The 15,923-nt window shown below is 38.3% G+C and overlaps 1 protein-coding gene across 6 annotated transcripts in view; it reads right to left on the bottom strand.

Annotated features, from left to right (window-relative positions):
* The window catches only part of AHI1 (Abelson helper integration site 1), a 250,985-nt gene extending 236,802 nt beyond the window's left edge, over positions 1-14,183 (bottom strand). For all 6 annotated transcript variants that reach the window (XM_027850706.1, XM_027850707.1, XM_027850708.1 and 3 more), the window contains exons 1-2: positions 13,966-14,183; positions 7,830-7,893 (exon numbers count right to left, since the gene is read on the bottom strand). In XM_027850706.1, coding sequence (XP_027706507.1) covers positions 7,830-7,839 — 10 coding nt within the window. In that variant the 5' untranslated portion in view covers positions 7,840-7,893; positions 13,966-14,183. The remainder of the gene's footprint in view (positions 1-7,829; positions 7,894-13,965) is intronic.
* Positions 14,184-15,923: the final 1,740 nt, after the last annotated feature.

Below are 15,923 nucleotides of genomic sequence, written 5' to 3'. Positions count from 1 at the left end.
CATATATAGAGGTGAGTGTGTGTGTGTGTGTGTATGTGTGGATATAAAGACAAAATGATAGGGACTTAAGGGAAGTAGAAGAGATTAAAAGGAGGTGGCAAGAATACACAAAAGAACTATACAAGAAAGATCTTAACATCACCAATAACCACAATAGTTTAGTTACTGATCTAGAGCCAGACATCCTGGAAAATGAAGTCAAAGGGGCCTTAGGAAGTATTGTTAACAATAAGGTTAGTTGGGGGGCGGAGCCAAGATGGTGGAGTAAAAGCAGTGATTTGCTTGAGCTTTCCCCCAAAACCCTCCAAATACCTATTAAAAAATGGGTCTAAACAAATTCTAAAGCAGCAGAACCCACAAAAAGACAAAGTGAAACAAATTTCCAGCCAAACCAGCCTGGATGGTTAATCAGAAAGGTATATTGCACCAGGCTGGGAGAGAAGTGCAGTTAGGCATGGGTGCACAGGCCACAGCAAACCTGGAGCAGGCCTCAGAGGACTGAATCACAGGCAGCTGTGGTGGTTTCCAGACTTCTCAACCTTTGAACGCTAAAGACAACTTAGAAAGTCAGTGGGAAAAGTCTGTGCCTGCAGTGAGAGAGAGAAGCTAGGTCCCAGCCCCATTCCTCGAGCTCAGCCTGGGGACGATGGCTGCTTCCTGAGCTTCCGACCCACAAACTGAGGGGGAATTGAGTGACTGATCAGAGGGGGATTTCAGGGATCTCTCTGCTGGTGCAGGATTCTTTTGCTTTTCCTGTGCTTGGATCTGGGTCACAGTTCTGGGTGGCGGTCCTGGGGTGAGGAGGAATGCTGGCATGGTGGAGCTTGTAGTGGCTGTGGAGAGGAAATCCTCACAGTTCCAAGATGGAAAAGAGTGCTTTCGGTCACTCATAGGCCAGAGCACAGGCCAGGAAAGGAGTAAACACCTCGCCCTTGATCGTAGCACCATGGAAGAACAGAAAATTTTCAGGTCCCTAGAAGTATCTCTGAAAACAGCTGCACAAAACCCCTGAAGCTTGGGACAGTACATTCTCCACACTGGAAACAGTCCCCTACCTTAACAAAGAGTTTACTACTCAAGTAATTGGCCGGGATCATGAGCAAGCAGCACAAAAAGAGTCAAACTATATTATCTTACTTTAGTGACAAAGAAGATCAAAACATACAACCAGAAGAAAATGAAGCCAAAGCTCCTACATCCAAAGCCTCCAAGAAAAAAGTGAATTGGCCCCAGGCCATGAAAGGGCTCAAAAAGGATTTTGAGAAGCAAGTAAGAGAAGTAGAGGAAAAACTGAGAGTGATGCTAAAGGAGACCCCAAAAAATACTGAAGAAAATAACACCTTAAAAAACAGCCTAACCCAAATGGCAAAAGAGGTCCAAAAAGCCAATGAATGAGGAGAAGAAAGCCCTAAAAAGTAAAATTGGCCAAATGGAAAAGGAAGTCCAAAAGCTTACTGAAGAAAATACTTCCTTAAAAATTAGAATGGAGCAATTGGAAACTAAGGACAATTTGAGAAATCAAGACACTGTAAAACAAATTCAAAAGAATGAAAAAATAGAAGAGAATGTGAAATATCTCATTGGAAAACAACTGACCTGGAAAATAGATCCAGGAGAGAGAATTTAAAAATAATTGAACTATCTGAAAGCCATGATCCAAAAAAAAAAAAGAGCCTAGCCATCATCTTTCAAGAAATTATCAAGGAAAACTGCACTCATATTTTAGAACCAGAGGGCAAAATAGAAATTGAAAGAATCCACTGATCATCTCCTCAAAGAGATCCCCAAAGGAAAACTCCTAGGAATATTGTAGCCAAATTCCAGAATTCCCAGGTCAAGGAAAAAATATTGCAAGCAGCTAGAAGGAAACAATTCAAGTATTGTGGATAACACAAGATTTAGCAGCTTCTACATTAAGGGACTACAGGGCAAGGAGTATGATATCCCAGAGGGCAAAGGAGTTAGGACTACAACCAAGAATCACCTACCCAGCAAAACTGAGTATAATCCTTCAGGGTAAAAAATGGTCATTCAATGAAATAGGGGACTTTCAAGCATTACTGAGGAAAAGACCAGAGCTGAATAGAAAATTTGACTTTCAAATACAAGACTCAAGTGACACATGGAAGAGGTAAACAGGAAAGAGAAACCATAAGAGACTTATTAAGGTTGAACTTTTTACATTCCTGCAGGGAAAGATGATATTTGTAACTCATGAGTCCTTTATCAGCATTAGGGTAGTGGGAGGGAAAAAAATTATATGTATGTATAGATAGATAGAGGGCACAGGGTGAGTCGAAGATGAAGGGGTGACATCTGGAAAATAAAATTAAGGGGTGAGAGAGGATTATACTGGGAGAAGGAGAAAGGGAGTAGTAGAATGAGGTAAAATGTCTCACATGAAACAGACAAGAAAAGGCTTTTACAGTGGAGGGGAAATGGGGGAAGGTGAGAGGGAATGAGTGAATCTTATTCTCATAGGATTTGGCTTAAGGAGGGAATAACATACAGAATGGGGTATGGAAATCTATCTTACCCTACAGGAAAATAAGGGGGGAAGGGGACAAGAGAGCAGGGGGTTGATAGAGGGGAGGGCAGATTGGGGAAGGGGATAATTAAAAGCAAACACTTCTGAGGAGGGACAGGGTCAAAAGAGAGAAAAGAATGGGGGGTAGGATAGGATGAAGGGAAATATACTTAGTTTTTCACAACAGGACTACTATGGAAATGTTTTGCATGACAACACATCTACAACCTGTACCGAGATGCGTGCCTTTTCAATGAGGGTGGGTGGGGAGAGGGAGAAAATTTGCAACTCAAAGTTTTAAAAACACATGTTAAAAATAAAAAAAATTAAAAAAAAAACAATAAGGTTAGTTGAGATGATAGAATTCCAGCTGAGCTATTTAAAACCCTGAAAGATGATGTTGTTTAAGTGCTGCACTCAGTATGTCAGCAAATTTGAGGAACTCAACAATGGCCATAACATTGGAAATGATCAGTTTACATACGAATCCTAAAGAAGGGCAAAGCCAAAGAATGTTGAAATTACCAAACTATGTTCATTTCACACGCCAGCAAGGTTATGCTTAAGATTCTGTAAGCCAGGCTTCAGCAACACATGAGCCGAGAACTACCAAAAGAGCAGGCCGGTTTTTGAAGAGGTAGAGGATCTAGAGAACAAATTGCCAACATTTGCTGGTTTATGGAGAAAGCAAGAGAGTTCCACAAAAACATCTACTTCTGCTTCACTGAATACACTAAAGCCTTTGACTGTGTGGATCACAACAAAATGTGGCATGTCCTCAAAGAGATGGGACTAGTCAATCATCTTACTTGTCTCCTGAGAAATCTGTATACAGGTAAAGAAGCAATGGTTGGAAATGAACTGATTGGTTTAATAATGGAAAAGGAGTATGACAAGGTTGTATAGTGTCACCTTATTTACTTATCTTATATACAGAGTTTACCATGCAAAATGCCAGGCTACACAAATCAAAAGCCAGAATTAAGGTTGCCAAGAGAAATATCAATAATCTCAGATATGTAGATGATAGCACTTCAATGGCAGAAAGAGAAGAATTAAGAACCTTTTTGGTGAAGGTGAAATAGGAAAGTATAAAAGCTGGCTTGAAGCTTAACATAAAAAAAAATTAAGATTGTGGCAACTGGTTTCATCACTTCATGGCAAATAAAGGGAGAAGAAATGGAAGTAGTATCACATTTCATATTCTTGGGCTCAAAGATCTCTGGACACCATAGTAAAAAGCAGAGAAATCACATTGCCAACAAAGCTATTGTTTTTTCAGTAGCAATGCAGGGCTGTGAGCGTTGGACTATATGGAAAGCTGAGCAATGCAAAATCAACGCTTTCAAATTGTTGTGCTAGAGAAGATTTCTGAGAGTCCTTTGGAGAGCAACGAGATCAAATTAGTCAATTCTTAAAGAAATTAATTCAGGCTGTTCACCAGATGGTCAAAAACTGAAGCTAAAGCTTAAATACTTTGGCCACATAATGAGAAGACAAAACTCACTGGAAAAGACCCTGATGTTAGGAAAGATTGAAGGTTAAAGGAAAAGGGAACAGGAGAGGGTAAGATGGATAGACAGCGTCACGGAAACAATAACCTGAGTTTGAATGGAAGACAGAAGAGTCTGGCATGCTATGGTCTTTGGGGTCACAAAGAGTCAGACATGACTGAATGACAATGTACACATATATGTGTACATGCATGTATATGTGTATATGTATGTATATGTGTGTATGTATATCATATAAACCTAATCAATTAGTGCTGTTTTCAAGCAGTGTGACATAGTAGACATGGCACTTTTAGACCTGAGTTCAAATTCCAACTCAACTAGTTACTGGATCATGGGCAAGTCAGTTAATTTCTCTGAGGAATAATTTCTTCACCTATAAAATGTGGACATAACTGAACTAACAACCTCCCAAGGTTGTTAGCAGTAAACTGCTTTGTAAACCATAAAATAACAAATGTTAGTTATCACCATGGTTTCCCACATCCCACCCCTGTCAATTCACAAACTGACTTTTATATGTGTGTTACATACATTTAAAAACCAGAAAACCCTCAAATGCAATATTAGACATAATATTACTTATATTTAAACTGCCATAGAAAATCAAAATCAGCTCCTGAATTGCCAAAATATTGATGACATTAAGTTTGCAAGTTTTTGAGAAAATGTATTTAGGTTTTGAAAATTCAGTTAGTTTCAAGATATATTTAGTTTTGAATGTGTTTATAAAAGATGTAAACAAAATTCCAAATATGTGAAGCCTAAATTTGAGGACAAAGCACTATTCCAGGGCATTAATGAGGCACAGTAGTAAGAATCTTTTCTCTGCAAACTGATAATTTCATTTAAAAAATATTTCTAAGTCTATAATTCCTTCCTCATTGTCACATGCCTACTTCTACCACAGAGAGAATCAGCTCCAGAAAATATTACTAAATGTTTACTGCTATGTGCAATTTGCTAGAGATAAAAAGATAGATAAAAAAATGAAAATAGCCCCTCACTTTCAAGAGTTTAAAATTATATTTTGCAGCCATAATGTTAAAAGAGCAGCAACTTTTCAAAAGGAATTCCCAAAAGGGTGAATAAATTTGGCCAACATACATGAAATTTTATAAGATAAGAATATCAAATTATAAGGAAATATTATAAGAAATGACAAATAGTAAAAAATTAAAAGAAACATGGGAAGATTTCAATGAACTGGTACAGAGTGAGGTAAATACAATTAGAAAAATAGTATACACAATTACAATAGTATGATAAAAAAACAATTCAACCATTAAATTGGCAAAGATGGAAAAAAAGAAATGACAAGTGCTGGTGAAGAGAGAGAAGGAATATATACACAGAAATGAAAGTGATGTAAAAAATATATCTATAAAAATTTAATGAATGTGAAAAATTAGACTGGAGAAAACACACTATGGGAAGTTATCAAGAAATAAAAGAAAATTATTTTAAATCTAAGTATAAAAATATATACATAATTATGCAAAACATATTCAGCACGGTTTTTAAGAAAACTAAAGTCAGCAAAAGTGACTGAAAATGATCAGATGTGTACAAAGGAAATATGTGCTGAAGGTAACCTGTTTTTAAGAACGCTTAGGGGATTGAATTTCAAGATCTAAAATGGGAAGATTCCAAAGGAATGAAAAATATTGTAAAGATTATTAATGCTTTTTTAAAAGGCAACTACAATGACATCAATAAATACTGACCTACAAGCTTACGTTCTCATCACTCAAAAAGCTTTAAGAAAATGGTCTATGTATGTTAGGAGGTTATCATGATCAAAATATGAGAAGGGAGCAAATATGTTTTCATAGAGAATACTTTACAGGGGACCATATCTTCAGTACCACTAAGAGAGACAGGGAACACAAAAAAACCCACAATGTTTACTGTTTATTGATTATAAAAAAGCAATTGACTTGATGGATCAAAACATAGTCTTAAAGGCTCTGCTCCAAAGGGGAATCTGCATCAAATATATATTCAGATCACATAAGATTCCTTGATAGATGCAAAAAAAAGAGATAACTTCATTTTACAATTCTCTAACAAATAAGATCAAGCAAGAAATTAAACAGGATGATATATGCTTGCCAAAAGAGTTCACAAGAAAGTCATGTGTACTTCAAGATTTCCTGTGAATGATATTGTGGTACTGACTAAAGGGACAAAGAAATACTATTGGGCCTCCTCAAAGAGACCATGGCCATTCAAAAGAGATCCATTTCGAAAACCACACAGGAAAAAACAAGTGGAAAAGAATGCTTATTGTCCAGTTCATAGCTTGGACAAACCCTGCAAATGGAAAAAGCACTCAGCCCAGGAATGATTAAGACAAAGTTAGTGAGCTAGATCACATATGGGAAGTTGCACAGACTTTTTCATTATCCTAAGTTGCTCCCTGAAACTAAAACCCATCTTTTAAAAATCAATTTTCTCCTGAAAATGCTACATGGTTGAGAATGATGGAGCAACACAATCACTGAAGAATCAAAACTGCAGTTGATCTGAAAGACAATGGAAAGGCTTTTGCAGTGAGTAGAAGCAGTCTGAAAATGTAAATCTGAACCAAATATTCTACATTTTAGCCCATACTAGTTCACTACCTTTAAAATGCATTGCTAAAAGCTGATCAGAATGATTCATCTTACTTGTAATAGTTGAAGAACTAATACATTTTACAAAAATTGTGTATCAACACTACGTGTTAAATATTTTACTTACCAACTAGATCAAGTTCCAAGATATTAGATATTACATCTTGCTTGATCTTATTGTAAAATGAAGTTATCTCTTTTTTTTTTTTTTGCATCTATCAAGGAATCTTATGTGATCTGAATATATGTTTGACGCAGATTCCCCTTTGGAGCAGAGCCTTTATATTACATATAACAATGATGTCTGTGAAAAGTGGTATATAGGAGCAGCTAGGTGGCGCAGTGGATAGAACACCGGCCCTGGATTCAGAAGGACCTGAGTTCAAATCCGGTGTCAGACACATAACACTGGGCAAGTCACTTAACCCCCATTGCCCAACCAAAAAAAAAAAAAAAAGTGGTATATAACAGGTCACCCACTGACACGTATGGCCAGAAAAGGAAGTAGGCCCATGACATAAAGACACTTCCCAACTACTACACTGGTATCCATGAAATATTAGAAAAACCGAAAGGCTGACCCAGATCCTCTAATGAGGATTTATGGGAGGACAAGGATTGGAATCACACAGAACAGGAAGAGAAGGACAAGTTGGAGTGGATGGAGTATCCACATGGATGACATCACCAGCCTGTGAGATTATCCAAAGAGAAATGTCACTAGCATCTAACAAACATCTCTCACACACTGGGAGTTTTTAATGTCTGTTGTGGAATTTAACGTATCTGAAGTGAGTCAAACAAAATAAAAGGGCAAATGAACCCAAAAGGGTCCAATCACTTACCTTTATCTGCTTAGTGCTAATGGTACTCATAGCATAAAATAATCAAATTTATCTAAACTATATTTTGGAAATTTTTAAATAATACAAATGACAGATTGTAAAAAACAAACAAACAAACAAAACAAACAACTATTTCCCCTTTTGTAATTTTATTACAATTACAAAATGAGAAGATTAAATATTGTGTTAATCAAAATGTTTTAGTGAAAGAAGTCTATTCCATTCTATTTACTGTGTTCAACAAATCTTCCCTAAAAGAAATATGAAGGTAAAAGAAAATGAGTAGAAATTATTTTTAAGCCAAACATTCCAAAAAAGTTTTTACCTGTTGGCATATTCGGTCTTTGTGGCAAATGTCAAGTGCCAATGTAGAATGTTTAATCAGCAGTCTGTAAAAACACAAGAACAAGATTCATACATAAAAGTTAAAATGTACACACAGAAGCATAAATTTATGAGCACCAAGCTGGAATAAATCAAAAGAAGTTTGTAGCTCTAGCATACAATAAATGTCACTAACCTAACCATTGCAAGGTATGACTATAAGTAAAGATTATCATTAACTAGGCTAAGTGATTTAAATTGGAATAAAAATATTTAGGTGCAAAAATCCATACATCTTGAAAAGCAATAATAAGTGGTTTCCTGAGTGTAAATTATGTGTTTTCAAAAGATTGTCATTCAATAATTATTATGAATTCAATGAAAAAATAATCACCAGTTCAAAATTAATTTTCCCACAATCCTATTATGAAAGTGGTAACATTAACTCCTAAATTGTCACGTATTTTTCACAAATAATGCATTTGAATATCACTGTATCTCCTATGAAAATGAAAGTAGGTTAAAGCAACAAAGTTGTTTGAAATTAAAGGCAAGTAAAAAATAGGAGGATCAGAAAGAAGTTTGATAATATGTAGATATTTTTAAATATAACACCATCACAGTAATCAAGATTTGAAGTCATTTATCCAGCCACCTCAACTATCCAGAATAAAGCCAAGAAGTAACAAGGAAGTAATAATGACCTCTGATGCAAACCAATTCAATATAACAAAATTCTATTCAACAATCATTTATTAAGCCCTTTTTAAGTACAAGACACTGTGTTTAATGCTGGGCCCAAAAATTAAACAATCCCCATCTTCAAAGAGCTTTGGGCTCATAGGCGCTTAATAAATGCTTGTTGGAAGACTTGCTGACCTTCCACTGGATAGCAAATAATATATATGAGGCAGTCTGGCACAGTGGTTGAGGCATTGGACTTTCGTTTGAATTCTACCTCAGCCACTGATTAGCTGTGTGACCCTGGGCAAGTACTTTAACCTCTCTGAGCCTTAGTCTCCTATCTATACAATGATGATTATCTTTATATAGCAACTATCTTAATAGGGTTGTAGTGATGATCCAGTGAGAAAATTTACATAAGGAGATTGGAAAATGTTAAAATGCTAATTGCTACTACTCTGTACAAATACAAATGTAATAGCAGAATAAGGGCTGGACTGGTATAGGGAACTCCCAGGGGAGGAACTCCTTCTACCAATGTAGGCTGGTCCCTTCTCTATAATTTGTGAGTTAGAGAGTTGTCTGGAATACTGAGAGGTTAAGTGACTAGCCCAAGGTCACAGCCAGAATGTGTCAGGGGCATGATTCAAACCCAGGTCCTTCTGGAACCAAGGCAAAGTCTCTATTTACTACTGATGCTGTCTCTCTAGTATGAGGAAAAATTAAGGTGGGAAAGGATGCTAGAAACTAGAAAGAACTTCCCAGAAGTGGTGGAACCTTTATTGAACCTTGAAGAAAAATTTTACCTGTGAGTGGCAGAGACAAGAAGGGAGTACATTACAGGCACAGGGATCAGTTTGTGGAAAAGCAAGGAGATGGGAGATGGAGAATAGCTTGTGGTCCAGCGTGGCTGCAACATAGAGTTTATTAAGGGGAGTAGATTGGAATAAGATTGACAAGGCAGATGAAGTCAGTCCTTAACTGCCTGCCTGAAGAATCTAAGTGTTATTCTAGAGTCAATGGGGATATTACTGTAGGCTTTTGAGCAGGGAAAAGACATGTCTAGACCTGTGCCTCATTAAGATTATTTTGGCAACGTTGTAAAGAAGGGATTAGAGAAAAGAGAGCCTGGAATACAGATGAATAAATAGGATGCTGCAAAAAATGCTACCAAATTCATTCACTAAAAGTTGTGTAACAAGAGTGTTCTAAGTCCTCATTGTTAGTCTGTTTATTCTTTTTTTTCCAGATGTAACTTTTTAAAAGTTAGGTTATATACAAAGGCCACAGCAAAACTAGACAGCAGAGGAGCACTTGGGAGAGACATAACGACGGCATTGAGGAATGGCATCTGGCAGCAAATGAGAATACAAGGAAACTATTAAAAATCAGACAAAAGAACTCAAAAAGCACTGTGTACTGAATTAATGTACACAAAGTATATTAACAAATGTCTGTAAGTACTTTCAAAAAAAAAAAAGCTTTCTCCCCCATCTTGTGTGAAGAGGTAGCCCTTCTCCCAGCCAAGGCAAAACCCCCTCTCCCATGTACATGTGATCCCAAACCAGCCTGCCTTCAACTGCAAATTGCCCCCTCTTTTATGCTCACTCTCACTGATCTTCAGTCTCTCCCTATTTACTGGTTGCTTCCCTACAAATAAGCCCGTCTCCCCCATCATCCAAAAAGTCATCACTTGATGCATCTAGCCATCCCCAATAGCTATTGCCACATATCTCTCCTGCCTGTTGTGGCTAAACTCCTTGACAAGGTCATCTACAATTCGTGATTCCACTGCCTTTCCCCTCAGTCTTTTAATTCTCTATAGTCTGGCTTCTGTTCACATCATTTAACTGAAACTGCTCTGAATGCTCTTACTTGCCAAATCTAAATTGGTTCAAAGAGGGAAAATGCTTATACAGTTACCCCTTCCACATTGGTTAGAGGCGCAGCACCCCTGCAATCTGGAAAACCTGAGTAAAATTCTTTGGCCCTTCATACCAAAGGATTCTGAATTCTTTCTTTTTCTTTTATAGGGTGTTTACAATACCTTGTCATAAAATTTGGGTTAAGTATTTGGTCACAGACTCTGTGTCATCTGCTGGTCTTCCTGTGTCATCTGCGGCTTCCACAAAACTCCCCCCAAAATTCCATTTAATTTCTTATGCCAATCCCAGATATATCAAAACCACAATGGGGACAGTCATGTTGTGGAACGGATAACTGTACATACTCAATTGGTAAAATAAATCTTATTCAACAAGGAAATAGGAGGAAAAGGGACTAAGGGAAAAGGTGGGGGGGATGATAACAAGGATGGCAGATAAAAGAAGGCAATTATCGGATAAGAAGCAAAACAGACTTTAGAGGAGGGTCAGTGTAAAAAGAGAGAGAAGAACAAACAGAAGAAAATAGGATGGAAGGAAATACACAGTAATCATAACCATGAATATGAATGGGACAAACTCGTCCATAAAATGCAAGCAGATAGCAGAATGGATTAAAACAATATGTTGCTTATACGTTGCTTGAAACAGGGAGACACACACAGATAAAATAAGGGGCCGAAGCAGAATGTTCCATGCTTTAGCTCACCATGCTTGACTTCCCTATAACCTTTAACACTATTAATCACCCTCTTCTCCTGAGTGCTCTTTTTCCTTTAGGTTTCCATGATATTGATCTATCCTGATTGTCTTCCTATCTGTCTCCATGTCTTTTCTAAAATAACTGCAGACAATATAAAATACTGGGGAGTCTACCTGCTAGGACAAACCCAGGGACTACATGAACACAATTACAAAACACTTTTCAAACAAAGACAGATCTAAAAAGTTGGAGAGGGGCAGCTAGGTGGTGCTGTGGATAGAGCACTGACCCTGGAGTCAGGCGGACTTGAGTTCAAATCCGACTTCAGATACTTTACACTTACTAGCTGTGTGACCCTAAGCAAATCACTTAACCCCATTACGTAGCCAGAAAAAGAATAAGTTGGAGAAATATTAACTGCTAATGGATAGGCCAAGTCAATATAATAAAAATGACAATTCTATCTAAATTAATTTACTTAATGTCATACCAATCAAATTATCAAAAATTATTTTACAGAATTAGAAAAAATAATAACAAAATTTATCTGCAAGAACATGTCAAGAATATCAAGGGAATGAATGAAAAAAATGTGAAGGAAGGAAACCTAGCAGTTTCACATTTTAAACTATATCACAAAGCGGTAATCATCAAAACAATCTGGTACTGGCTAAGAAACAGAGTGGCAGATCAGTGGAACAGATTAGATACACAATACACAGTGGTAAATGACCTTAGTATTCCAATGTTTGATAAACCCAACGATCTAAGCTTTTGAAGCAAGAAGTCAACATCTGACAAAAATTGCTAGGAAAACTGGAAAGCTGCTTGGAAGAAATGAGGCATAGGTCAACATCTCACACCATCTACCAATATAAGGTAAAAATAGATAAATCATTTAGACATAAAGAGTAACATCCCAAGTAAATTAGGGGAGCATGAAAAAAATGTGATCAGATCTATGGCTAAAGGAAGAGTTTAGGACCAAACAAGAGATAGAGAGGACCACAGGAAGCAAAATGGACAATTTTGATTACATTAAATTAAAAAGTTCAATACAAACAAAACTAATGCAGGCAAAATTGGAAAGAAAATAGAAAACTCTGTGTGTGGACTTTGCAGCAAATTTCTGTGATAAAAACCTCATTTCTTAAATATATAGGGAACTGACTCAAACTTAAGAAAAATAGCCATTTCCCAGTTAATAAATGGTCAAAGGATATGAACAGGTAGTTTTCAGAAGAAGAAATCAAAGCTATAAACAGTCACATGAGAAAAAAAAAATTCTAAATCACTACTGATTAGAGGAAGTGCAAATTAAAACAATTCTGAAGTATTACCTCAGTTATCAGACTGGATAAGATAATAGAAAAGGAAAATTACAAATTCAGGAGAGGATATGGAAAATTTGAGACAGTAATGCATTGGTGGTGGCATTGTAAATTGGTCCAATAATTCTGGAGAACAATTTGGAACTACACCCAAAGGGCTTATTATAAAACTGTACACTAGCTATACCACTGTTGTTGTTGTTCAGTCATTCAGTCATGTCTGACTCTAAGTGACTCCATGGAGTTTTGTCTATGGAATTTTCTTGGCAAAAATAATGGAGTGATTTGTCATTTCCGTCTCCAGTGTGACCCCATTTGACAGATGAGGAACTGAAGTAAACAGGGGTTAACTGACTTGACCTGGGTCACACTGCTAGTAAATGTCTGAGGTCACATTTGAATTCAGATCTTCCTGACTCCAAGCCTGGTAAATGATCCAATACAACACCTACCTACCCCATGCAGCTATACCACTATTAGCAGCTATACCATTACTGGTTACTATCCCAGAGAGACCAAAGAAATGGGGAAAGGATCTATTTGCCCAAAAATATTAAAAGCAGCTCTTTTTGTAGCATCGAGGGGATGCCCATCAGTTGGGGAATGGCTGAACATACAGTGGTACATAATTGTGGTGGAATACTATTGAGATATAAGAAATGATGGAGCGGTATGGTTTCCGAAAAACCTGCAAAGACTTAGATGAGCTCATGCAAAGTGAAGTGCACAGAACCAGGAAAACACTGTACACAGTAATAGTAATATTGTAAGAAGGATCTTAGCTGCTCTGATCAAGACAACGAACCAAGACAATTCAAAGGACCCATGATGAAAAACACTGTCCACCTCCAGAGAGAGAAGGAAGATCTCTGAATGCAGATCGAAGCATATTTTTTTTTTACTTTATTTTTCTGGGGTTTTTTAACTCCATCAAAAGAACAAAACCAAACCAAACCTGTGTAACAAAACGTGCACACACAAAAAGGTAAAAAGAATAATTTGTTTAAGGAAATATTCCAAAAAGGAAAGAAAAACAAAGCTCGTGGGACAAAATATTCCCTTCCAAAATGGAGGGGGGCGGGAACAAAACCTATGTAATAAAATATTCCCCCCAAATGCCAACAAAAATGACCAAACGTTGACAACGTTTGGAAAGGGCATTGCTTTACTAGCATATCCCTTGAGAATTCTGTTTGCCACAGTATGAAACGCTCCTCCAAGTTAATCCTCGTGGCCTGCTGCCCCTCATGGGCACTGACATCTACAACGCAGCAGTGGCCACAGCAGGCATCAGACAGGTCAGTGCAAAGGCACCCCCACCCCTGGAGGCTTGCAGTGCCGGGGTGGGGGTGGGGGAGGGGGTGGTGGGGGGGTGGGGGGAGGGGAACAGCAGCCGCAGCGACGTGCCGCCAGCGCGCGGCTAAAATACGCACGCAAGCACGCACACGCGCGCGGCCCCGAGAAACACGAGCTAACCATCGTCGCCCGCAGGCCGGAAAAGTCAGCGACTGATGGCCCACAGGGCATCCGACTCACCAGGAGGTGATGCGCAGCCCAGGAAAGCGGCTGGCTTCCGTCTCTTTCTCTAAATCGACGCCCGCTGACCGACCTAACGAACAGAAGGGAGAAGCCGCCCAGCCCCCTCCCGTAACCGGCTACTAGGGGTTGGAAGGGGGTGGGGACGAAAGGGATTGGGGGGGGGAGAAGGAGGAGGACCTGAGGGACTGCTGGACCTTAGTCTGTAGCTATGCGGAGCGAGGCGTTTACGTCAGTTACAGCGACGCCTCCGTTGCCGTTAGCAACCGAGGGGGGCCCTTTCCGGTTTCCTCCAGAGCTCCAGCCAATAGCAACAGCGCCTGCTGGGGCTCCTCGGAGAGCCCCGGATTGGTCCGCCGGACTGCGTGCACTCGCCCCTTAAGCCTAAGAAAGCCAAGGGTACATTGAGGGGTGGAAGGTGCGGGCAAACGTCTTACCTAATAAGTCAGTCCCTAAGTATTTAGGGACTACCCAAATTCAGCTCTAATGTTAACCTTTTATATGTCATTGACCCGTAGGGCGGTCTGGTGAAGCCCTTCTCAGAACACAGTTAATAAGATTAATAAACAAACTAGAATGTAATAAAATTATAAAAGTATTTTAGGTGTGTGGACGAGTCAGGAATCCCTGCTTTAATATAGAAAGTTCTTTCTTGTATCAGGCCTAAATCTATCTCCTTTTCAGCTGTTACCAGTTGATTTGGAAAGATCATTTCTTCAAGTATTTTTTAAGGGCTTAGTACACGTAAGGTGCTGCTCTCAAGGAGCTTTCTTCAATTAGAGTAAAGCAAAATGTGCCTGTAAATCAATACAAAATATATGCAGAATAAATTCGAAGTAACTTTTGGGTGGAAGAGCAATAAATAACTGGAGGGGAATCCAGAAAGGCCTCTCTGTAAGGTAGCACTAAAACTGAGCTGGAGAAAATTAAGGATTCCAAGAGACCTAGATGAAGTTGATGGGTATTCATATAATAGGAGGCAGTTCAAAGGCAGGAGAGGGAATACTGAATATGTGAAGCAGCCACTGAACCAATATACTCTTGATAACCTCATCAGCTGCTGTGGGTTTCACTATGATCTCTATGCAGATTACTCCTAGACCCACATATCTATCCCTAAACTCTCCCTTGTTCATTATATCCTGAATCATTAAATTGTCTGTTGATTATTTCAAAGTGGACATCATGGAAACCTCTTAAACTCTATAAGTCAAAAACTAAATTAATTTTTTCCTCTAAACCAGGAGTTCTTAACTTAATCTTTTTAATGTTTTGGTAACTTAATTAGTTTCCTTTGTAATCCTATGTATTTTATGCTTTTAAAAAACATTATTGTGAGAAGTCAACAAGCATGTATTTAGCATATACGGTGTTCCTGGCACTGTGCCAACCAATGGGGTAAAAATTTAGAAAGGCAAAAGGAGTTGAGGATGATACCTAAGTTGAGAGCCTAGATGAACAGGAGGATTGATAGTAATAGGAAAGTTCAGGAATGGAGAAAGTTTGGAGGGGGAAAGATAATAACAAATCCTTGGGGGACACACAAGAGTTAGTAGGCATGACTGGGATGAAGGTTCAGCAAAAGAGACTGAGAAGAAGCAGTCAGGCAAATAAAAAGAGAAGGGGTTTATAAGCTTCACCAAACTTCCAAAGAGAACTATGAAATGAAAACGATTAAGAACCCTTTTCCTAAACTTACCCCTCTTTCAATTACTGTTGAAGGCACATTTATTCTTCCAATGTCTTAGGTTCATAATCTTTGTGTTATCTCACCCTTCCTCACACCACTTATATAATAAATTGCCAAATTTTGCTTTCTACCTTCACCACACCTCTCACATTCAACCCCTTCTCTCCACTCACACAGTTACTACCTTTCACCAAGCTCTCATCACTTCTCACCTGGATGATTCCAACAGCCTCCTAATTGATGCCAAAGTAATTTTCCTTAAGCACAT

Source organism: Vombatus ursinus, unplaced genomic scaffold (assembly GCF_900497805.2).
Source record: "Vombatus ursinus unplaced genomic scaffold, bare-nosed wombat genome assembly UNPS02009132.1, whole genome shotgun sequence".
NCBI classification, from domain to species: domain Eukaryota; kingdom Metazoa; phylum Chordata; class Mammalia; order Diprotodontia; family Vombatidae; genus Vombatus; species Vombatus ursinus.
The sequence above is the reverse complement of the archived record's forward strand: the minus strand, read 5'-3'. Positions and strand labels throughout refer to the sequence as shown.